Source organism: Sarcophilus harrisii, chromosome 3 (genome assembly GCF_902635505.1).
Source record: "Sarcophilus harrisii chromosome 3, mSarHar1.11, whole genome shotgun sequence".
NCBI classification, from domain to species: Eukaryota; Metazoa; Chordata; class Mammalia; order Dasyuromorphia; family Dasyuridae; genus Sarcophilus; species Sarcophilus harrisii.
Genome location: NC_045428.1, coordinates 195,560,343 through 195,586,754, shown reverse-complemented (window position 1 = coordinate 195,586,754; position 26,412 = coordinate 195,560,343). Strand labels below are relative to the sequence as shown.

General features: G+C 33.9%; 1 protein-coding gene across 1 annotated transcript in view; it reads left to right on the top strand.

Moving 5' to 3' along the window:
• The window catches only part of SYAP1 (synapse associated protein 1), a 42,492-nt gene extending 20,198 nt beyond the window's left edge, over positions 1–22,294 (top strand). The window contains exons 6-9 of the mRNA XM_003765544.4: positions 9,948–10,096; positions 14,096–14,154; positions 14,572–14,719; positions 21,748–22,294. Of these exons, the coding sequence (XP_003765592.2) occupies positions 9,948–10,096; positions 14,096–14,154; positions 14,572–14,719; positions 21,748–21,875 (484 nt within the window). The 3' untranslated portion in view covers positions 21,876–22,294. The remainder of the gene's footprint in view (positions 1–9,947; positions 10,097–14,095; positions 14,155–14,571; positions 14,720–21,747) is intronic.
• The last annotated feature ends 4,118 nt before the right edge of the window (positions 22,295–26,412 follow it).

Sequence of the window (26,412 nt, the reverse complement as noted above, 5' to 3'; positions counted from 1 at the left end):
TCAAAAATGGAAAAGGACCCACGTGTGCAAAAATGTTTGTAGCAGCCCTTTTTACAGTGGCAAGGAATTGGAAATTGAGTGGGTGTCCATCAGTTGGAGAATGGCAGAATAAGTTATGGTATGTGAATGCTATGGAATATTATTCTATAAGAAATGATAAGGAGAGAGATTTTAGAGAAGCCTGGGAGAGACTCACATGAACTGATGCTCAGTGAAGTGAGCAGAACCAAAAGAACATTGTATACAGCAACAACAAAATTATGTGATGATCAGTTCTGATGGACATGGCTCTTTTCAACAATGAGATGATTGATGCCAATACAATGATCTTGTGATGAAAAGAACCATCTACACGCAGAGAGAGAGGACTCTGCTAATTGAATGTGAATCACAACATAACATTCTCACTTTTTGTTCTGTTGCTTGCGGTTTTCCTTACTCCTTTTCTTTCTTTTTTAACTGATTTTTCTTTTGCAGCAAGATAATTGTATAAATGTTTAAATATATTGGATTTAACATATATTTTAACATGTTTTAACATATATTAGATTGTTTGCCATCTAGAGGAGGGTGTGGGGGGAAGGAGGGGAAAATTTGGAAAGCAAAACTATTGCAAGGGTTAATGTTGAAAGATTATCTGTCTTGGTTTAATAAAAAAGAAAAGAAATGTGATGATTACTTCTAATGGACGCGGCTCTTTTCAACAAAGAGCCAATTCCAATAGACTTGTGATAGAATCACCTGCATCCAGGGAGAAAGGACTATGGGGATTGAATGTGGATGTCAGCATAGTATTTTCATCTTTTTTTATTGTTTACTTTTTCCCTTTTTGATCTGATATTTCTTGTGCAGCATGATAAATGTAGAAATATATTTAGAGGAATTGCACATCTTTACCATATATTGGATTGCTTGTTGTCTAGGCAGAGCAGGAGAAGAGGGAGGAGAGGGAGAAAAATTTGGAACTCAAGGTTTTGCGTTATGTTTGCATGTATCTTGAAAATAAAAAGCTATTATTCAAAAAATATTGTGAAGATAGAAACATCAGAATTTGGCAACTGAATGCATGTCAGATGAAGGAATATGAGGAGTCCAGGATTAATAGTGAAGTTATAACTGAGAGACTGGAAGGATTTTTGTGCCTTAGACAAAAATATTGATGTTTGGAAGAGGGGAAAGATATAGAGGAAAAAAGATCATGAATTAAATCTGAGATTTCTTTGGGATTTTGTGTTTGAAATGTCCAGTAGGCAGTTGCAGTACTGAAAGTCAGGAACCAAGGTACTGGGGCTGAATTATACATGTCTATATGATATGTTAAACTCCTGGAATCTGATAAGGTAACCCTAACAAGGAAAAGAGAGATCTTAGTATAGAACTTTGTTGAATGGCAAAGGAGATGAAGTATAATAAAAGAAACAGGAAAATAAATATTGTCATGAAATTCAAGGAAAAGAAAATATCCTGGAAAATCAAGGTGGTCAGCAGGATCAAATATAGCAGTTACATTGAAAAGGATGGGGACTGAGAAAAGAACATTAGATCTGACAGTTAAGAAACCATGGGAAACTTTAAAAAGAATAGTTGAGTGCTAAAATTAAAAAAAAAAAAACAGTTAATACAAAGGGTTAAAGAAAAGAGAGGGAGAAGCTGCAAGAAATGAAGGTGGCTTTCTCTAGTTTGAGAAAGAGAAGCAAGATACAGGATAATAGCAAGGATTACAGAATCTATTGAAGGTTTTTTGTTTTGCTTAAGGCATTTGGGGTTGTGACTTGCCCAGGGTCACACAGTTAGGAAGTGATAAGTGTCTGCAGCCAGATTTGAACTTGGGTCCTCTTGACTTAAGGGCTGGTGCTCAGTTTTAAGAAGTAGATATGGAATTAGGAGATAGGGAAGAATTGAAGTTTGAAAGGGATGATTGAGGTTGCATTCTTTGGAAAAGCTAGGTGGGGAGAGGAAGGGAAAGGAAAACCACAAGAGGAGAGGTCCTTGCTAAAGAATAGGGCTTACTTCATTATCAGAAACTTAGGAGGAGTACTTATTTTTTTGAGATGAAAAGAATGGAAGAAAAGGAGGGAATTCCAGCAGTAAATTGGCTCTTCAATAAAGTATGATGTCCTCAGTTAAGGACTATTGTGGAGGAAAAACTATGAGATGCTTTAGAAGAAAAGAGAAGGTTTAGAGTAACAGTGGAGGCCCATTTGTAGCTGGGTAATGAATGTATAATGTACTCAGTCAGCATAGTACAATTAGTTGTGTGATTTCCTTCAGTTCTGTTTAGATATTTTTGAGTAGTAGTAGAAAAGTCATATATAATAGTAATTTAGGACTGAGGTTTGGACAGAGATCAATAGTAATAGGACAAGATGAAGGCTTCAGTTGCAGAGGACAGTGTAGAGTTGAAACAGCCAACTCCAGGGTCAAGTTGGGAAAGTAAAGAAAGAAGTCAGAACAGCTAATAGCATGAGAAAGCCACTGAAATTTAGAGGAATTGTAATTTTTGAAGTTAAAGAATAGATTTAGAAAAGAGGAGGCCTAGAAGAGATGTCATGTTAGATGATTGTAGCCAGGTAGATGAATGTGATAATTACTAGTTAAAAGAAGTGGATCACTTATGGATGATGGAAAGATTCATTGTACGAACATCTCTTTGTGTGACTGAGGTGGATTGAAGGAGTAGGCCATAGGATTTAAGGAAGTTGTGGAACTAAAAGGTTATGCAACTTGAAGGAAAATCCAGTGTGGATGTTGAATTCCCCTGGCATAAGGGTGTGTGTGTTGGAGAGGAGAGAAAAATAATGGGCCAAATATTCCTTGAGAAAGGAAGGAAAATTACCTAGGAGCCAATATACTGCAGACATGATGTAGTCTCAGAAGAACATTTTGATTGAGTGTATTATAAAGGAGGAGACTTTCCCAAAAGATAGTAGAAAAGAGAAAGTCTGGAAATAGCAGTGGGGATAAAAAGAAGTACTTGGATACCAGCTTAAAAACCTGTGATATAAAAGGTTTAGCCAATACTAAAGAGAATATGTGTGTTATGCTTGTCCCCAGAAGAAAGCCCGGACTCGGTTAGGACTAGTTGCTGGAAGTTCAATACAAAAAAAATCTCAGCCACCAGTGGATCTTGATGTTTAACTAGGCATAGATAAGAGTTTAATCTTCATCCTGCTGCTGCAGCATCTGATACACAATAGGAACTTAATAAATGCTTGTTGGTTGATTTCCTTAAGAGGAAGTTTTCCTAATTTCAAACATTGGATTTGGAAACAAACTTTTATTACACAAATTGAGGAATAATACGTTTGTTATTCATTATTCACAAATAGGTAATTTTCTTTCAGGGTAAGCAAATTTTCCTATTTTCACATTTTTTTTATTTTTAAAAGGCATGCAAAGACAGTTTTCAGCATTCACCCTTGAAAACCTTGTGGTCCAAATTTTTCTCCATCCCTCCACTATTTCCCTCATCCCCTAGACAGCAAGTAATCCAGCATAGATTAAACAAACATGTGCAATTCTTCTGTACATATTTCCACATTTATCATGCACAAGAAAAATCGAATCAAAAGAAAAAAATGAGGAAAAAACAAAGCAAGCAAACAACGGTGCAAATACTATATTGTGATGCACATTCAGTCCCTATAGTCCTCTCTCCAGAGGAGATAGCTTTCTCCATCACAAGTGGAATTGGCCTGAATCGCCTTATTGTTGAATGGAGCCATGTCCATCAGAATTGATCATCACATAATTTTACTATTGCTGTGTATGCTGTTCTCATGGTTTTATTCATTTAGCATCAGTTCATATAAGTTTCTCCAGGACCTTTCTGAAATCATCCTGTTGATCATTTCTTTCTTTTTTCCTTTTTTTTTTTTTTTTAATGATAGCTTTTTATTTTCAAAATATTTTCAGTATTTACCCTTGCAAAAGCCTTGTGTTCCAAATTTTTCTCCTTCCCTTCCCTCTATCCTCTCCCGTCAACAGCAAGTAATCAGAAATAGGTTAAACATGTGTATTTCTTCTATACATATTTCCAAGTTTATCATGCTAGACAATAAAAATCAGATCAAGGACTTCTGTCCAAGATGGCGGAGAGGAGACACACAGTTGTATAAGCTCCGCGTTTTCTCTCAGAATCCATTTCATGACAAGACTCTGAATTAATGCTTGACTGAAAAAAAACCCACAAATAGTTACCAATTGAAGACATCCTTGAAATTCGCCAGGAAAGGTCTGTTTTTGCTCGAGGGCGGGGACGGTTTTAGATCAGGCACAGACTGAGGGCAGCAGCAACAGGAGCTTGGCAGGCAGTTCACAGCCGAGCAGACCAGAGGGGTGTGGGGTGTGATCTCAGCCATCTCTGCTGGGAGAGCTTTGCTACAGGATTGGATACTTTGCTCTGGCAGCAAGTCAGTAGCCCAGCAGAGAAGCTAAAAACACCAGGGGTGAAGAATACAACCCCAAACAGCTGGAGTCTCTTGGGACCTGGCCACTCCTCCCCCTCAGTGTCTCAGCACGCTCTCAGAGTCTCAGAGCACAGGAGCAGCACAGTCATTGCTGTCCTGCTAGTGCCTCACTGCTGTCCCCTGCAGTCTGTAGAGGAAGCTAGGTAACACCACCCAGCCCCTCCCCCCAAAAAAAGCAGATAACATTTGGGGTTTTTTCTTTTTTTCTTTGCTAGTTTGTCTTTGATTCTTCTCTGACAAAATGAGCAAAAAATTGAAAAGGGCCTTAACCATTGACATCTTCTATATGGGTAGAGAGCAGACTCTAAACTCTGAGGAGACTAAAAACAGACTGTCTCCAGGTGAATCCCCAAAGGAGGAGATCATCTGTTCCTCAGCACAGATGAATCTCATAGAAGAAATTAAAAAGGCTCTCACAAGAGAGCAAGAAGAAAAATGGGAAAAGGAGAGGGAGGCTTGGAAAGAGAATCTGGAGATGTCATCCCACTCACTTAAAGACAGTATGGATAAAGAAATAAAATCTTTGAAAAGTAGGATTAGTGAACTGGAAACAGAAAATAGCTCTCTAAAAAATAAAATTGGTGAAATGGAAAAAATTCCATAGAACAAAACAACTCAATTGGACAGTTAGAAAAAGTTATGAAAAAAGTGAATGAAGAAAATACTTCATTGAAAATCAGAATCGAACAAATGGAATTGAATGACTTGAGGAGACAATAAGAAACAGTCAAGCAAAACCAAAAAAAAAAAAAAAAAAATCAAACAATGGAAAAAAATGTGTGAAATACTTTCTTGGGAAAACAACAGACCTGGAAAATAGATCCAGGAGAAACAATCTGAGAATTATTGGACTCCCAGAAAAATATGATGGAAAAAAAGAGCCTGGACACTATTTTCCAAGAAATTATCAAAGAGAACTGCCCAGAAGACATAGAAACAGAGGGTAAAATAGACATTGAAAGAATTCATCAGTCACCTACTGAAAGGGATCCTAAAATCAAAACACCAAGAAATATAGTGGCCAAATGCCAGAACCCTCAGATGAAGGAAAAAATACTCCAAGCGGCTAAAAAAACCCAATTCAAATATAGAGGAGCCACAATAAGGATCACCCAGGATCTAGCAGCATCCACATTAAAAGATCGAAGGGCCTGGAATATGATATTCCAAAAGGCTAAGGAACTCGGTATGCAACCAAAAATAACTTAGCCAGCCAGAATGAGCATCTTTTTTCCAGGGAAGAAGATGGATATTCAACGAAATAAGTGAATTTCATCTATTTCTAATGAAAAAACCAGAACTTAACAAAAAGTTTGATCTACAAATATAGAACTCAAGAGAAACCTAAAAAAAGGTAAAAAGAAATCTTGGGAACTATATTTCTGTTATAAAGATGTATAAAGAATACACGTATACCTTGTTGTAGAAACTAGAGGTGGAAAGGACATTGTACCAGAAAAAGGGTAAAGTGGGGGGTACTACATCTTACGAAGAGTCAAAGGAAACCTATTATATCTAAGAGAAAGAATGGAAGGGGATGAATATGGTGGGTATCTTACTGCCATCAGAATTGGCTTTAAGAGAAAAATTTTAGACATATTCAACTTATGGTGAAACTTCTCCCACCTCATTGAAAAGTGAGAAGGGAAAAATGAAAAGGGAAGGAATAAGCTAAGCAGAAGGGAATACTGAAACTCTGAGGGAAAGGAGTAAGATAGGGGGAGGAACTCTAAGACAAAAAAAAAAAAGTAACAAAATTCATATGGAAGAATAAAAGGTCGAGAATCTCAAGGGAATTAATGAAAAAAAAAATCAAATGAAAGTGGCCTAGCTGTACCTGATCTAAAACTATATTATAAAGCAGCAGTCACCAAAACCATTTGGTATTGGCTAAGAAGTAGATTTGTTGATCAGTGGAATAGGTTAGGTTCACAAGACAGAACTATAGCAATCTAGTGTTTGACAAACCCAAAGATCCTAACTTTTGGGATAAAAATTCATTATCTGACAAAAACTGCTGGGATAACTGGAAATTAGTATAGCAGAAATTAGGCATGGACCCACACTTAACACCATATACCAAGATAAGATCAAAATGGGTCCATGATTTAGGCATAAAGAACGAGATTATAAATAAATTAAAGGAACATAGGATAGTTTATCTCTCAGACTTGTGGAAGAGGAAGAAATTTGTGACCAAAGATGAACTAGAGACCATTACTGATTACAAAATAGAAAATTTTGATTATATGAAATTAAAAGGCCTTTGTACAAACAAAACTAATGCAAACAAGATTAGAAGAGAAGCAACAAACTGGGGAAACATCTTCATAGTTAAAGATTCTGATAAAGGCCTCATTTCCAAAATTTAGAGAGAATTCACTCTAATTTATAACAAACCAAGCCATTCTCCAATTGATAAATGGTCAAAGGATGTGAACAGACAATTTTCAGATGATGAAATTGAAACTATTACCACTCATATGAAAGAGTGTTCCAAATCACTATTGATCAGAGAAATGCAAATTAAGACAACTCTGAGCTACCACTACACACCTGTCTGATTGGCTAAGATGACAGGAAAAAATAATGATGAATGTTGGAGGGAATGTGAGAAAACTGGGACACTGATGCATTGTTGGTGGAGTTGTAAATGAATCCCACCATTCTGGAGAGCAATGTGGAATTGTGCCCCAAAAGTTATCAAACTGTGTATACCCTTTGATCCAGCAGTGCTACTACTGGGCTTATACCCCAAAGAGATACTAAAGAAGGGAAAGGAACCATGTATGTGCCAAAATGTTTGTGGCAGCCCTGTTTGAAGTGGCTAGAAACTGGAAAATGAAGGATGCCCATCAATTGGAGAATGGTTGGATAAATTGTGGTAATGAATGTTATGGAAATTATTGTTTTGAAGAAATGACCAGCAGGATGAATGCAAGAGGATTGGAGAGACTTACATGAACTGATGCTAAGTGAAATGAGGAACCAGGATCATTATATACCAACAACGATATTTTGAAGATGTATTCGATGGAAGTGGACTTTGACAAAGAGACCTAATTCAGTTTCAATTGATGAATGATGGACAAAAGGCATACCAAAGAAAGAATATAAAAAATGTAAACTGTTTGCATTTTTTGTTTTTCTTCCTGGGTTATTTCTACCTTCTGAATTCAATTCTCCCTGTGCAACAAGAGAACTGTTTGGTTCTACTCATATATATTGTATCTAGGATATACTGTGACGTATTTAACATATATAGGACTGCTTGCCATCTAGGGAAGGGGGTGGAGGGAGAGAGGGGAAAAATCGGAACAGAAGTGAGTGCAAGGGATAATGTTGTAAAAAATTACCCTGGCATGGGTTATGTCAATAAAAAGTTTTTATAATTTTTTAAAAAAGATCTTAAAAAAAAAACACCGATCAAAATGAAAACATGAGAAAGAGAACAAAAAAAAGCACACAACAACAAAAGAAGTGAAAATGCTATGCTGCAATCCACACTCAGTTCCCACAGTCCTCTCTCTGGGTGTAGATAGATGGCTGTCTTCATCACAAGATCATAGGAACTGGCATCAGTTATCTCATTGTTGAAAAGAGCCATATCCATTAGAATTGATAATAACATAATTTTGTTGTTGCTGTGTTGTTGGTTCTGCTCACTTCACTTGGCATCAGTTTGTGTGAGTCTCTCCAGGCCTCTCTAAAATCATCTTCCTGATCATTTCTTATAAACAGTAATACTCCATAACATACATATACCATAACTTATTTAGCCATTTCCCAACTGATGGGCATCCACTCAATTTCCAGTTTTTTGCCAGTATAAAAAGGGCTTCTACAAACATTTTTGCACATGTGGGTTCCTTTCGCTCCTTTAAGATCTCTTTGGGATATAAGTGTTATGAACCAGAACTTGACACAAAGTGATAACTCAAGGGAGATGTTAGAATCCTAGTGTTAACTCAATGGAATTGATAAATGCTTATTGGTTCACACATTAGAGCAAATCTTACAAAGTGATGTCAGTTGCCTAATTTAGCATGGTACTTAGCAAATTCTCTAACTCACTAATGTATTTAAGTACTCATTGGAGTTCACAAGTATTGGAGATTCACAAAGTTAACTTTGTAACTTTGTGAATTCACACCTCCCTTAATCCCTCCCTCAGAGGAGGAGTCAGTCTTTGTGTTCACACCTTTAAGAGATCATGTATAGGAAGCTCTTGGAGCTTCAGTCAGTCAGTTAGTTAATTCGGAACATTACCAGGAGTCAGAGAGGAGCACTCTGGGAGGAAGCCCACAAGCCCATTCTCCGAGGTGGAGTCAGATTCATTCCAACTTTCACCTTGGTGCTGGCTGGAGATATTTGGGAGAAGAGAAGCCGAAGCTGGCAGAGGCAAAGGATTAGCTTGGTTCTTGGAACCAAGCAGAGAGATAGGCCTTTAAGAAAGCTAACCAGGCTTGGAAAGAGATAAGAAATAAATGTTTGGATTTTATCAACTTGGCTGTATTTGGAGTGATTATTACTCTGAACTGAAACTAAGGCTGCCCCCAGAAAACCTCCCCAATAAACCTGCTCTCAGAGAGAACCATTATATTATAGAAAAGAAGAGAACACCACATATAATAAGCCCAGTAGAAACACTGCTGGATCAAAGGGTATGAAGTTTGATAACTCTTTGGGCATAGTTCCGAATTGCTCTCTAGAATAGTTGGATTAGTTCACAATTCCACCAATGCTGTATTAGTGTCCCAGTTTTCTCACATCCCCTCCAACATTTATCATTATCTTTTCCTGTCATCTTAGTGAATCTAAGAGGTGTGTAGTGGTACTTCATTGTTCACAATAATCTTTTTAATAGGAAATGAACATTAAACTCATTTTGTAGATAGAAAATGAGGGATTTGGTTTTTTTTTTTTTTTTTATCTAAAGTTATTTCTCAAGATACCATATACAATGGTAAAATCAGGATAATATGCCTCTGAGCTCTATCTCATCCCTTTGCTAAACCATGGATCTGAATGATTAAAAAAAAGTGTGTGGTGTGTGAAATAAACATTGAATTTGTGGAATATTCACCACACTATAGTGATACTGTGTGAATTACAAGTATACACACCTATACATGCCTCCTAATTTATTAAATTCTGATCTCATCATTCAATTCAATAAGTATTCATTAAGTATCTAATATGTGCTAGGCACTGTGTAAAACACCACGAATATAAATAACCAAGATAGCCCTGTCCTTTAGGAACGTGCGTTCACTTTTCTTGGTGCTAGCATTTATGAAGTAGATTTCAGATTATTACAATCTCCTAATCTAGAAGATTTTTTTTCATCCTATATTTTTAATGTAACATTTACTACCATAGAGAGATCACTGTCCATTTTTTGCTATTTGATATATATTTTTTTAATTCCAAAAAATGAAAAGGATGTCTAATGCTTTTATTCATATTTTTCTTCAGTGTAAAAGAGGAAGTATTTTGGAGGAATTATTTTTATCGTGTCTCCCTGATTAAACAATCTGCACAGCTGACTGCACTGGCAGCCCAGCAGCAAGCTGTGGAAAAGGAGGAAAAATACAATGGCAGAGAAGGTGACTCACAGTTGACAGGTACTTCACTCTGTGAAAAGATTTTTTGCTATTTTCTTAGATAAGTCTTTGAGATTTTTGAATCTGTTAAACTCAAATGACGATTTTGGTGGTGGGAGGTGGTGGTGGTAAATTTTTCCTAGAATCATTAGTTAAGTGTCTTCCTCCCATCCCCCAATCCAGTCCATTAAGTGATTATTTCTTCAAACCTTTCTCTTTTCTAGACTTTTTCAATTTTTTTATTTTTGTGTGATAGCTTCTCCATTATTCCACCAGTCATTCTGTCCATATTCTATCTTTTTCTTTTTATTTAACATTTGTTTTACATTAGTACCATGATATCATGTCTTTATTATGATAGTACTTTTTTCAGTGCATATGAAATTTAATATATAATCCAAACATTGCCATGCTTGTCTTTATCCCCTTCCTTTTCATTATTTTTTAAATAATACCTTTTTATTTTCAAAATACATGCAAAGACAGTTTTCAGCATTCATTCTTTCAAAACATTGTTTCCCAGATTTTTCTCCCTCCTTTTTTCCCACCTCCTTCTCTAGACAGCAAATCATCTAATATATGTTAAACATGTGCAGTTCTTCTCTATGTGTATATTTCCACAATTTTCCACAATTATGCTACACAAAAAAAATGAGATCAAAAAAGAAAAAAAATAAGGGGGGGGGGAGCAAGCAAAGAACAACAAAAACGGTGAAAATATTATGTTGTGATCCACATTCAGTTCCCACAGTACTCTTTCTGGATGCAGAGGCTCTCTCCCTCACAAGTCTATTGGAATTGACCTGGACCACCTTAGTTTCGAAAAGAGCCATATCCATCACAGTTGATCTTCACATAATCTTCTTGTTGTGTACAATGATCTCTTGGTTCTATTCACTTCATTTAGCATCAGTTCGTCTAAGTTTCTCCAAGCCTCTCTGAAAATCATCCTGCTGATTGTTTTTTTATAGAACAGTATTATTCCATAACAGTCATATACCATCCCCAGCTGATGATCATCCACTCACTTTCTATTACAGAAAGAACTGATACAAACATTCTTCCACATGAGTCCCTTTCCCTCCTTTAAGATCTCTTTGGGATACAGACCCAATAGAAACACTACTGGATCAAAGGGTATGCACAGTTTGATAGACCTTTGGGCATAGTTCTCTTCATAATGGTTGGATCAGCTCATAACATCCACCACCAATGCATTAATTCTCAGTTTTTACACATTCCCTCTAACATGTTTTCCTGTCATCTTAACCAATCTGAGAGTATGTAGTAGTACCTCAATCTTAATTTGCATTTCTCTACTCGATAGTGATTTAGAACATTTTTTCATATTACTAGAAATAGCTTTAGTTTCTTCTGAAAATTGTCTGTTCATATCCTTTGACCTTTTATCAATCGAAAACTATAGGAATATAAATCAGTCTCTTCTCTACTTTAGAAATGAGGCCTTTGTCAGAAGCCTTGGATATAATTCCTCTTCTTCCCTCCCCCCCCCCCCCACCCCACCCTGGCGCACTTTCTGTTTTCCTTCTAATCTTGGCTGAATTGTTTTTGTTTGTATAAAAATTTCAATTCAATATAATCAAAATTACCCATTTTGCATTTCATAAAATTCTCTAGTTTTTCTTTGGCCATAAATTCTTAACTTTTCCACAGATCTGAAATGTAGACTATCCCTTGTTCTCCTAATTTGCTTACAGTATCAACCTTCATTTCTAAATCGTGAACCCATTTTGACTTTATCTTGGTGTTAAGTGTTGGTCAGGGTCTAATTTTTGTCAGAGTTTTCCAGTTTTTCTCAGCAGTTTTTGTCAAATTGCATAATCCTATCTCAGAAGCTGGAGTCTTTGGGTTTATCAAACACTAGATTACTATAGTCATTGACTATTTTGTTCTGTGAAACTAACTCTATTTCTTGGGCATTAACAAATGGTTTTGATGACCACTGCTTTATATTATAGATTTAGGTCTGGTAAAGCTAGGCTACCTTCATTTGTAATTTTTTCATTCCCTTGACATTCTTGACCTTTTCTTCTTCCAGATGAATTTTGTTACTATTTTTTCTAGCTCTATAATTTCTTGGCAGTTTGATTGGTATTCACTGAATAAGATTAATGTAGGTAGAATTGTCAATTTTATTGTATTAGCTTGGCTTACCTATGAGCACTTGATGTTCTTGGTGTTTATATCTAATTTTGTGAGGAAAGTTTTTTGTAATATTTCTTTTTAAAAAATACCTTCTGACCTCCATAATGACTCTTGTCTCCTTCCTTCTTTCCCTCCCTCCTTCCCTCCCTCCATCTTTCCTTCCCTCCCTACCTCCCTTCTTCCTTGGCAATTGGGGTTTATTTAGTGACTTGCCCAGGGTCACATAACTAGGAAGTGTTAAGTGTCTGAAACCACATTTGAACTCAGGTACTCCTAACTTAAGGGCTGGTGTTCTATCCACTGTGCCACCTAGCTGCCTGTCTCTGTTTCTTTATATCTAATTCCCACAGTAAATTTTTCCTTCAAGTTTGCTAACTGATGTGGCTAAAGATATGTGTCTATTCTCTGACATACACTTAGTTTTGAGTCATTTCTAATTATTCTAGGTGTAGTGAAATTAAACAATTGAATTTTTTAACTTTATGCACTTCATGATAGTCTTTAGTTATTTAGAAAAATAAGTCTTCATGGACGAGTGAGAACATATATATAGATTTTAATTTGACTGAAATCCTAAATTTATATATTATGTGTTAACTTTTGAAGTTTAGTGTTTTATTATGGATAATGAAATGATATTTCTTTTTTTAAAAAACAAAATTAGATTTTTATTTTTCAAAATATATTCAAAGATAGTTTTCAACATTCACTCTTGGAAAACCCTATGTTCCAAATTTTTCTCTCTCCCCTAGACAGCAAGTAGTCATATAAGTTAAACTGTGCAGTTCTTCTGCACATATATATATCACTCAGTGATGTCATCAGGTCTCATGGATTCAGCTATTATTTTTAAGTAAATGATTCCCAGATCTCTAGATCTACTCCTTCATTTTTCCCCTTAACCACAGCCGCAAATTTTCATCTGCTTTATGGACAGCTTGAAAGGGATATTCAATAGGTGACTCAAACACAACATATTGAAAAATTACCATATTTTGTTGTTTCTATCTTTACAAAATCTGTTCTATATGTTCCTTTGTCTCCATTCAGATAGTTAGACACCCTCACCATCTCTTCCCAGTAGCATTCTAATTGGTCCAGATCAGTTTACATTCTTTCATTACCCCTTCAGCAAACTCCAGTGACCCCCGTTACCTCCAAGATCGAATATGAACTTCTTTATTTGACATCTTCATAATGTGGTTATTTTCTCCCAATCTTTTCTCTTTATATGTCTCCTCTCTAAGCATTGTAAAATCCAGCAGCTCTAACTTTTTTGTATCGTTCATACTGCACTGTCTCTTTTTTGTACCACAGTTTTGGAACACTGTCACTCCTCATATCAGACTCTGCTTTTGTGGTTTATTTTTTCTCAGTTCTTCCAATTGTCTTTCTTCTCATGCTATCTTTTATTTTTTCTGTAGGTATCTTATATGTATTTACTTAATTATATAAAATGTCCTCCATTAGAATGAGAACTCCTTGAAAGCAGGGATATTATTTTTGCCTTTCATTGTTTCCTGAACACTTAATAGAGTGCTTTTTGATTTCACTTTGTACATGAAGGACAATGGGATTAAACTGCCTTAAGGATCTTTCCTACTGGAGTTTGAAAAATAATAGTATATATCTGTAGGAAAGAGAATTAGCCTGAAACCTAGCCTTATATCAGTTCATTCTTTTGCATTTTATTTATAAATTTTATTGGGTGGGACATGAATGTAAGAACAAAGAATTATGCTTGTAATTTAAAGTTAAGGAATTTTAAGATGCAACAATCCATTCATGGAAATTTTAATTAGAATTGCTTAAAATTAATCCAGTAATTATTTTTTTTGTATTCTTACTTCATAGAGGCAGTACGACCTAAAACCCCACCTGTTGCAATTAAATCTCAACTTAAATCTCAAGAGGTAATATGCTTTTCTGTTGTATTTAGAAGTATGAAATTAAAATCAACTTGTCTGTTTAACTCATACTGTTTAAAAGTAGTTATGATATTGGATCTTGTGTCTCTGTTTAAAATGGAGGAACTAAGTGCTTGCACAATGAAAGACTTCAAAATTGAGACACGGGACAATTTAATGCTATTACTAATTCTAGTGTGTGTGTGTAGTGGGGGAGGGAGGATGTGGGTATGTAAATATTTAATTCCAAGGATAAAAATGATAAAAGCTTTGTGCTAGGGAGGGTAAACATGGCCATTTTCTTTCATAATGAGTGGAACAGAAAAAAAAAAAAAAACTACATTGCTAAATGACTAAAGAAAACCACAGAATGTTTACAGTTACTTTGGGAAACTTTATTAAAACACAATAATTGAATTTCAGGATGAAGAAGAGATATCAACTAGCCCTGGTGTATCTGAATTTGTTAGTGATGCCTTTGATGCTTGTAACTTTAATCAGGAAGATCTAAGAAAGGAAATGGAACAGTTAGTTCTTGACAAAAAGGAAGGGGAAATAACTGTATTGGAAGGTAAGAAAAATTAGGGTATAAATTGCTTATTTGACATTCTTTAATATTAAATTGCTTATTTTAAAAACTTTTATATAATAATAGCTTTTTGAAAAAAAAATTTATTATAGTTTTTTATGCAGGGGTAATTTTACAGCATTAACAATTGCCAAACCTTTTGTTCCAATTTTCCCTTCCTTCCCCCCATCCCCTCCCCCAGATGGCAGGTTGACCAATACATGTTAAATATGTTAAAGTATAAATTAAATAATATATATATATATATATATATAAAGTATAATATATATATATAAAGTATAAATTAAATAATATAATATATATATATATATATATATATATATATATATATATATATATAATTAAACAGTTATTTTTGTATGAAAAAATTGACTTTAAAATAGTGTACATTAGCCTGGAAGAAAATCAAAATGAGGGGGAAAAAATAGAGGGTTGGGAATTCTATTAGACCCTGTTCATATATTCCCAGAGTTCTTTCCGGGTGAGCTTTTCAATTCATGCTCTATTAACGTTTGGTTATCTTATTTGGAAGCCACATCCATCAAATTGATCATCATAAGTATTGTTGTTGAAGTATATAAAATTTCCTGGTCCTTCCTATTTCCTTAGCATCAGTTCATTAAGTCTCCAGCTTTCTGAAATCATCCTGTTGGACATTTCATGAACAATAATATTCCATAATATTAATACCACAATTTTTAGCATTCTAATTGTTGGGCATCCCTAGTTTCCAGTTTCTTTACTACAAAGAGGGCTACCAGATTTTTTTTTTTTTTTTTTCTTTTATTGACAGAACCATGCCAGGGTAATTTTTTTTACAACATTATCCCTTGACTCACTTTTGTTCTGTTTTTCCTCCCTCCCTCCTCCACCCCCTCCCCAAATGGCAAGAGTCCTATACCGTTAAATAGGTTAAGTATATCCTAGAAAAATATATGTGTGAACCGGGTTTCTTTTTGCACGGGAGAATTGGATTCAGAAGGTATAAATAACCCGGGAAGAAAAAAAAATGCAAGAGTTTCATTCATTTCCCGTGTTTTTTTTTGTAACTGTTTGTCCATCCTTGCCAATTGAAACTAGTTAGATCTCTTTGTTTAAGAAATCCAGTTTCATCAGTTACATTTCATAAATGTTGGATTATATAATCTCCTCGTTTGCTATTTACTAGATCAGTTAATAAGTCTTCCAATCCCTCTGTATTCATCCTGCTGGTCATTTCAAGAACAATAATATTCCATAACATTCATATATCAAATTTACTCAATCATTTCCAATTGATGGGATCCATTCATTTTCCAGCTTCTAGCACTACAAAGAGGGTTTCCACAAATATTTTTGGGACATACAGGTCCCTTTTCCTTCTTTTAGTATCCCTTTGGGGTATAAGAGTAGTAACACTGCTGGATTAAAGATATGATTTATAATTTTTTGAGCACAGTTCCAAATTGCTTTCAGAATGGCTATTGTTTACAATTCTTCCAACAATGTATCAGTGTCCCTGTTTTCCCACCCCTCCAAATTCTGAGTTATCTTTTCCCTGTCATTCTAGCCAATCTGACAGGGGTGTGTGGTATCTGAGTTGTCTTAATTTGATTTCTCTGATTTAATTATTTGGAGCATATTTTCATATGGATAGAAATAGTTTTAATTTTTGTTGAGAATTGCCTTTCTTCCTTTGACCATTTATCAATTGGGAGAATGGCTTGATTTCTTATAAATTAGAATAATTCTCTATATATTTTGGAAATGAGGCCTTTTATCAGAACCTTTGACTGTAAAAAATGTTTTCCCAGTTTATTTTTCCCTTCTAATCTTGTCTGCATTATTTTGTTTGTACAAAAACTTTCAATTTGATGTAATCAAAATTTTCATTTTGTTTAATAGGATTTGTTCTTCTTGGTCATAAATTCCTTCCTCCCCAGGTCTGAGATAAACTATCCTATGCTCTTCCAATTTATTTATAACTTTTCTTTTATGCCTAGGTCAGAACCCATTTTGACCTTTTATCTTGGTGTCGGTGTTAATGTGGGTCTTGCCTAGTTTCTAATACTAATTTCCAATTTTCCCCAATTTTTGTCAAATAATGTTTTTCCCCAAAAACTGGGTTTTTGGGTTTTAAAAATTAGATTTTAAAGTTATTAGCTGTTTTGTCCTTTGAACCTAACCATTCAATGATCAATAGTCTGTTTCTTGCCAATGACAGATGGTTTTAGAATTGCTCTTTTATAATATAATTTAGATCTTAAGCTAGGCCACCTTTCATTTGATTTTTTCATTAATTCCAAATTTTGACCTTTTTGTTTTCCATATGAATGTTGTTTTTTTTTTCTAGGTACAAAATAGTTTATTGGGAGTCTGATTGGTATAGCACTAAATAAATAGATTAGTTTAGGGGGCTACCACATTCTTGCACATACAGGCCCCTTTCCCTTCTTTAAAATCTCTTTGGGATATAAGCCTAGTTAGCTTTTTATTTTTCAAGATACATGGAAAGATAATTTTCAGTATTCACCCTTGCAGAATGCTGTGTTCCAAGTTTTTCTTCCCTCTCTCTTCCCCCTTGACAGCAAGTTATCCAATACAGGTTAAACATTTGCAGGTATATTGTATTTTTACATTTTAGCATGCTACACAAGAAAAACCAGACCAAAAGTGAAAAGAAAAAAAAAACTTGCAAAGAAACAACAACAACAAAATCTACATTCAGTCCCCACAGTCCTTTCCCTGGATGCAGAGGCTCTCTCCATCACAATTCTCTTGAAATTGTCCTGAATCACCTCCTTGTTGAAAAGAGCCATGTCCATCAGAGTTGATCATCACAAAATCTTCTTGTTACTGTATATAATTTTCTCTTGGTTCTACTCACTTCACTTAACATCAGTTCATATAAGTTTCTCCAGGTCTTTTTGAAATTATCCTGCTGATTGTTTGTATAATATATTCATATACCACAACTTATTCAGCCATTCCCCAATTGATAGACATCCACTCAATTTCCATTTCCCTGTCGCTACAAAAGGGCTACTACTGTGTGGCTCAGAATGGTGAAGAGTCACCATTTAATAAAAAGCTGGAGAGATGTCTAGGAGCAAAGTAAAGTTTATTGTACGTTCTCGCGAGAAGGGCGTCCTACAATCAAAGGGAGGAGGCACCTTCTGGGACAGGTTTTACACTTTAAATAGTCCCTAATGCAAACACTCCTCCCACCACTGACCATCATCCTCATTGGCTAAGGGTCTTACATTCTAAACTCAGGAACTATCCAAGAAATTGAACTTGGCCAATAAGTATATATTTGCCCATGTTTGATTGAAGTAGAGAGAAAATGATGTCATGCGAGAATAGCAGGAAGGGGACTTAGGTATGCCCTTGGTATGCTCAAGGACCCTCAGGCCTACACTCTGAAGTAAATGAAGCCTTTCTCGATTTTCACAATTGTTCTGAGAGATCTCACCTCATCTTGTTCACTACAAATATATTTTTTAAAAATTCTTTAAAGTGAAAGTTGTTTAAAATTTTTAGAAATTTTAAAGTTGTTTAACCATTTGAAAGGTGCTGGTGGTGTTTTTTTGTTTTTAATTTTTAATAGCTTGAAGTGATTCAGGCCAGTTGCAATGGTCTTGTGATGAAAAAAGCCATCTGCACCCAGAGAGAGGACTATGAGGATTATGTATGGATCACAACATAGTATTTTCACCTTTTTTTTGTTATTTTCTTGCATTTGTTTTCTTTCTCATTTTTTTTCCTTTTTGATCTAATTTTTCTTATGTAGCATTTTAATTGTGGAAATATGTATAGAAAAATTGTACATGTTTAACATATATTGGATTACTTGCCTTCTAGGAGAGGGAGTTGAGGGAATGGTGGGAGAAATAAAATTGGAACACAAAGTTTTACAAGGGTGTGTTGAAAACTATGATGTTTTCAAAATAAAGCTTTAAAAAAATTTTAAAATTTCTTTTAAAGAACTCTGGGAGATGATTAAAAACCATTACATTGAATTCCCAATCCCTATATTTATGCCCACCTGCATTTTTTATTTCCTTCACAAGCTAATTGTACAATATTTCAAAGTCTGATTCTTTTTGTAGAGCAAAATAACGTTTTGGTCATGTATTTAACATCTACTGGTCATCCTGCCATCTAGGGGAGGGGGTGGGGGGGGAGGTAAGAGGTGAAAAATTGGAACAAGAGGTTTGGCAATTGTTAATGCTGTAAAGTTACCCATGCATATAACCTGTAAATAAAAGGCTATTAAATTAAAAGAAAAAAATTTCTTTTAAAATGGCATTTTATTTTTCTAAATTCTAAAAACATGAAATATTTACATTCTATTATTAAATATTTACATTCTATTAAATGATTGCTTATAAAATGATAACTTATAAAAGTTATTTTTTTCTCTAAAAAATTGAAGTACCATAAATTTGTTTATTCTTAATGCTTAGGAAAAATATATTAATAAAATATTGAGACATGTTTAAAAAAAAAAACCATAAAAGTAAATATCTTCTACTACTAAAATATAGAATATTTTACCAGTTATCAGTATCTTTTTATTTTTCATTTATGCAATAATATTTCAGTAGGTTATTTTTTCCACAATAATTGTTCTAAACTATGAACCTTAATAACTCCATTATTTTTTAATTGTTAAAAAAAACATAAACACTGTGATAAATTTATGAATTTTTCATGCCCCACAATGCTCATTCGTCCCAACACACATTTTAATTTTGTGTTTTAACATGTGTATTACCTTAACTGTGATTCTCAGTAGTTGTACTTCTTTCAGGAAAAACAAAATTTAATAGTAAGCTTAATCTGTCATAACACATCCATAGTAATAAAGCGGAAAAACATAATAGCTGTCTTTTGAGAATAGTTCAGGATTTTTAGAGTGGTCATAGATAAAGCTGAACATGAATAATAACTGTTGATTCTTTGTATAGGTGGGTTTTTTTTTTTTTTTTAGCATTAATGTTTCTGAAAGAAGATTTTTAAATTTTTTTTTATTATGAATATTGTCAACACACAAAGAACAAGAAAATGGATTGATCTGTATACATAATCTAACATGGTAGTAATACATTTGATGTATTTGTGTTCCTTTCTCTGTTTTTTTCTGTGTCTTAAAAATAATCTATAATGTCCTTTTATAAAATGTCTTTCAAATAGCTCCCCATCCTTATAACAAATTTCTATGCATATAATATTTTTTTTTGTTCACAAGAAAATTTATTTATCTAATAGAGTTATTCCAATATTAAATTATTAATCTTAAACCTAACAGATCAAATCATTTGGATACTGAAATTTTTTGTAGTTAATTTATCCTAAAGATAGCAATTGTTCTTATATAATTGTTCCAAAAGAAGCCAAGCCAAACCCATTTCAATGTGAACAATTTTGTCTACTTCACGTCTGACATCTAAATCATTTTATTTATTTATTATTTTTTTTTTTTTAAATAACTTTTTATTGACAGAACCTATGCCAGGGTAGTTTTTTACAACATTATCCCTTGCACTCACTTCTGTTCCAATTTTTCCCCTCCCTCCCTCCGCCCTCTCCCCAAAGATGGCAAGCAGTCCTATACATGTTAAATAGATTGCAGTGGATCTTGGATATAATATATGTGTGCAGAACCAAACAGTTTTCTTGTTGCTCAAGGAGAATTGGATTTAGAAGGTATAAATAACCTGGGAAGAAGAACAAAAGTGCAAGCAGTTTTACATTCATTTCCTAGTGTTCTTTCTTTGGGTGTAGCTGCTTCTGTCCATCCTTGATCAATTGAAACTCAGTTGGATCTTGTCTTTGTTGAAGAAATCCACTTCCATCAGCCTCATACAGTATCGCTGTTGAGGTATATAATGATTTCCTGGTTCTGCTCATTTCGCTCAGCATCAGTTCATGTAAGTCTCGCCAATCCTCTCTATATTCGTCCTGTTGGTCATTTCTTACAGAACAATAATATTCCATAACATTCATATACTACAATTTACTCAAGCATTCTCCAATTGATGGGCATCCATTCATTTTCCAGCTTCTAGCCACTACAAACAGGGCTGCCACAAACATTATGGCACATACATGTCCCTTTCCCTTTTTTAGTATCTCTTTGGGGTATAAGCCCAGTAGAGACACTGCTGGATCAAAGGGTATGCAGTTTGATAACTTTTTGGGCATAGTTCCAAATTGCTCTCCAGAATGGCTGGATGTATTCACAATTCCACCAACAATGTATCAGTGTCCCTGTTTTCCCACATCCCCTCCCAACATTCTGCATTATCTTTCCCTGTCATTCTGGCCAATGTGACAGGTGTATAGTGGTATCTCAGAGTTGTCTTAATTTGGCTATGCATATAATATTAAGGAAAACAAATAAATACATGGATCATGTCTAAGAACACTTGTCTCATTCTTATATCTCTAATCTAGCTCCTGTCGGCCAAGATATGTGGAAAATGTGTTTCATCATCAGTCTTTTGCTACTTTGATCAAAGTTCTCACATCTTTCACATTTCCTTTAACAGATTTGTGTATTATAATTTGTTTAGGCTTTGATTCAGTTGGTGGCACCTATTTTGTTTCCAATCCTTTGCTTTAAAAAAAAAAGTGAGCTTATTGTCTCAAAATTACACTTAACAATTTTTGGTTTTCTTTTTGTCATCTTTACCAATCTTCTGAATATGAAGTAAAAATTTAAGCTTGTTTTAATTCATTTTCTTAAGTTATGAATGATTTGAATCATTTTAAAAACATGGTTATTGGGGTTAGCTAGGTGGCACAGTGGATAGAACACCAGCCCTTAAGTCAGGAGGACCTGACTTGAAATCTGCCCTCAGACACCTGACACTTCTTAGCTGTGTGACCTTGGGCAATTCACTTTACCCCAATTGTCTCAGCAAAAATAATAATAATAATAAAATATGGTTATCGACTGCTTGTATTTCTTCATTTGGAAATTCCCTGTTCTTATACTTTGACCTTAATTTTGTTTCCAACAGAAGAATCTACAGATTGGGAAAAAGAACTACAGCAAGAACTTCAGGAATATGAAGTGGTAACAGAATCAGAGAAGCGGGATGAAAACTGGGACAAAGAAATTGAAGAAATGCTTCAGGAAGGAAATTAACAGTTTCATGTAATATATATCTTTAAACAGTCCACACACTGACATGAAATTCTGTTAGCAGCCTGAACTCCCTTAAGAAAAAGAAACTGAAGAGTATGTAATGGCACATTTAAGATCAGTTTATAGGGGGAAACCAGCATTATTTCTTTATAATTGAATATAATTCATTCCTAATAATCACCATAACAATTGCTTATTTGAATACTTAGGAACCCTACAGGCTATAATTGATGTAAATGTAGAAGAAAATGAAGAAAGATTTTAGAATACTTTGAGAAATTTTAGAATTTCTTTGAGGTTAAAAGTAGGACATCATTAATTTATTCTTTATGCAGAGTTTTATAAAATTTCTTCATATTTGTACTTTTATCACTGAAAGTGCTCTGTACATATGCATTAAAATACGTCATTCTCTTTAATTATTATCTCCTAAATGACCAAATCATGCCAAAGAATTTAGAGGAAACATTTCAGAATTACTGTATGGGAGTAGCTTCTTTTGGTAAGTATTTTCAGGAAATCTACCTAGAAGCCCAGAAATTTACTTCATATTGATTTTCAATAGTTTAACCCTGGAATTGTTTCTAGTTTATAATTAGAAAACCATTACCATAGTATGAGGTGTTTTGTTTTTTTTTTTTTTTTTAAATGGGAAATGCAGAGCTAGTCACTTTTTTTTAAACCATAAATAATTTTAATGATTTTCTTCTTGAATTACTTTTGCCACTACCGTTTCAGATCTTGTAGGTGTGTTCAAGTCTTTTTTTGTATTAATGGTACACAGAAGATTTTTAAATTTACTTTTATTTTTTTTCTCATTTAAGTAGAGCTGACATGTATGAATACCTTAGCTTCATACTAATTAAACAGTTTTATATTTGTAAAACGTTTTTATGCTCCTCTGGATAGAGACATACCAGAATATTACTAACCATTGCTGACTTGTCCTGCTGAACAGTGCTAGTAAAGACATTTTTTAAGGGACAACACTAATTCCATATAATAGACAAACTGCCAGAGCATTTGATACGTTCTGAAGCCTTTACATTTCATTGAAGGTATTTATTTCCCAGGGTGGGGTTGGTGCTGATGGTTAGCAGTTTTTTAATAGGAAGAAAAATACTCTATTAGCAACTCAGGGCCTGCAGACATTATCCCTTAACATATATTTTAACAGAAACTCATGGTGTGTCATCATGATGCCTCTGTGCTAATAAACTGTAAATTACCAGTCAAGATCAAACCTAACACCTCAGGGTCTTAATTTTCTAAAGGTATGGAACAACTGATAAATTTTCAAGACTTTTTAATCTATAATGGGATTCTTTTTGAAGGGTACAAAGGTTGAGAGAAGAGAAACCTCTTCCTGAAGACCTTTCTATTAATGGGAAACTTAATAGGGTGATGTTGGGTAGTAAAGACAAGCAATGAAAGGTATGCTTATTGATAGAGCTGTGGAGTTTCTGTCCAGGGAAACAGGTAAAACAATCTAGGGTAGAGGGAAGCAAAATGTTATGAGCCAGTGAGCTTAAATAGCAATAGAACCATGAGACAACTTTAGTAAAATATATTTTGCATGATACAATTGGTCATTGAATTTTATTTTATTTTTTTATTATTATTTTGCTTAGGCAATTGGTCACATGGCCAGGAAGTGTTAAGTGTTAAGGCCAGATTTGAACTCATGTCCTCCTGAATTCAGGGCTGGTACTCTATCCACTACACCAACTAGGTGGCCCCCTGGTTGTTGAACTTTAAAACATATCGTAGTTATGAATTGTCTTGTAAAAATCTGTATAAATAAAAGAAAAGCAAGGCCTTATTTTTCTGGCAATGTCAGAAAATGATTTGTAGATATCAAAATTTGCCAAGTAACTGAAATTCAATATTTACTAAAACGGGAGGGGGGGGGGATTTACACCTGAATTAAAACTCCAGTCTTTATTAATAGGTTCTACTGTACTCCATTTTTACCATCAGTTATAATATTTTAAAAATTGTGGGTTTGCAGAAAAGGAGCAGATAATCAACTATCAAATCAGTAAGTTTTTTTGTTATGTAAAATTTTGCATAATTCCAAGTCAGTAAGTTATAAGGGTAGCAGCATATTGAAAGAAATAATGGGGTAACTTTTTCAGTGGTATGAAATATTTTTCCAATTTGTTTTCTGGTTGCCACCTGTGATCCAGATTGAAATTGTCTGAAATCTAACTGCTTATCCAATATAAATACATATATGGATAAGAATAAATATTTAAAAAGCCAGCAATTATGAGTAGCATAAAATTTTTTTTATTTTTTGCTGAGGTAATTGGAGTTAAGAGACTTGCCCAGGGTCACACAGCCATAAAGCCAGATTTGAAGTCAGGTTCTCTTGACTTCAGGACTGGTGCTCTATCCACTGTACCACCTAGCTGCCCTCATAAAATTATTTAAGCTAGTTTGGGCAAGTATATTTAAATGCTAAGATATCGATGTAGATCTGTATTATAGGTTATAAGTGTTCAAACAGCATAGGACAAATCCAGAAAGGACTGCCATTTTTGGCAAAGAAAAAAAAAAACTTCTGATTAGTTAAACTTGGATCTATGTAGTTTTCCCTCTTCATTTTAAAATGGAAACTCTTAGTTCTAATTTTTTAAGTCAATGATTTTTAAATTGGAAATGAAGGATTTATCAAGGTACATTATAGTCACTATATATGACTTTTTCATATTCTCTTTTTTAAGTGAGTATTTTCAGGGTCAATAGTTCTCAAGATAAAAGCTTTATTTTAAGGAATATAAGCAATTTTTTTTAAAGTAACATTACAATTTCTCTATGACTTACAAAATATGTGTACATAATCTTATATTTTTAGATATAAATATTCTGATGGAATTTGTGTAGGGTGGTTTTTTGTTTTGAAGAGTTTTTGCCTTTGATAGGAGGAAACACTAAAATATTAAGGAATTAATTACATAACTGGGTCTCACAGTTTCATTTGGGGAGTTTGGTGTGATTTTTTTTGTTTTTGTTTTTGGGTTTTTTTTTTTTTAATTTAAAAAATTAAAGACAATTATTGCCAATAGTTTTATCATGAGGAATAAGGTAAGTTACTTTGTAAATAGATACTTTCACAGCCTAAATTAAGGAAAAGCCTAAAATGATACATAATCCATAATTTGTTACCAAGAAGAATAGTGTCTTATATTAAAGCTCATTATAAGCTTAAAATAAATAACAGCACATGAAAAAGTATATATATATATGTATGTAATTGATGAAAGGGTTTAAAGCAGGTATTATATCTACTTCAAAAATCTGTTAATTTCTCATTAAACCCTTATAAATCATTAATGATTTGTTCAGGGATTCATTTAACTATTGCTATTTGTAATTTTATTTAAAAAATATTAGCATAGAATTTACTTAATACATCCAGGTAACTTAGCTTAATTATAAATTTTTGATGCACTTTATCCTTTTTTTTTTTAATAGCCTTTTATTTACACATTAAATGTATGGATAATTTTACAGCATTGACAATTGCAAACCTTTTGTTCCAATTTTTCCCCTCCTTCCCCCCACCCCCTCCCCTAGATGGCAAGATGACCAGTAGATGTTAAATATATTAAAATACAAATTAGGTACACAATAAATATACATGGATCAAACCATTATTTTGCTGTACAAAAGGAATCGGACTCTGAAATATTGTACAATTAGCCTGTGAAGGAAATTCAAAATGCTGGCAGGCAAAAATATAAGGATTGGAGATTCAATGTAATGGTTCTTAGTCATTTCCCAAAGTTCTTTCACTGGGCGTAGCTGGTTAAGTTTATTGCTCCTTTGGAACTTGTTTGGTTCATCTTATTGCTGAGGATGGCCTGGTCCATCAGAATTGGTCATCATATAGTATTGTTGTTGAAGTATATAGTGATCTCCTGGCCCTGCTCGTTTCAGTCAGTGATGCACTTTATCCTGAATAAATCCTGATTTCAGAAAGAAATTTTGCATTGTGTTTTTTTTTTTAATTTTTAAATGCTCTTTCTTTGAAATAAACATAAGATAAGTGAATTCACCAAATTGGAAGATTTTGACTTGAGACAAAGGAGTTTAAATTGTATTGTCAATAAAATGAAGTATGTCCTTAATATATAATTTAGCTTTCTTTTTTTTTGAAAATATAATTTGTCAAAAATATATGCACCAACTATGTGCCAACTATTTTGCTAGGTGTTTAGAAGTATAAATACAAAGAATTAAACAATCCTGGTTTCAATAAGTTACATCATGACAATATTATTATACAATTATGATATTATTCACCCATTATTAAGGCCCACATATTCCAAAGTTTGCACATTGTTTGATTTTGAGTTTTTCTTCATTAGCAGTAATCATTTTCTGCTTTATAATATACACTTCACTTTTGTGAACAGTAGCACTCACTTGAAATATAGTTTAGTCTGGCTTAGAGAACTGAGGAAAGCTAATGTCCATTGAAAAATTAAAACTATGACCTGGGATTACTTTTTTTTTTTTTAATTATAAT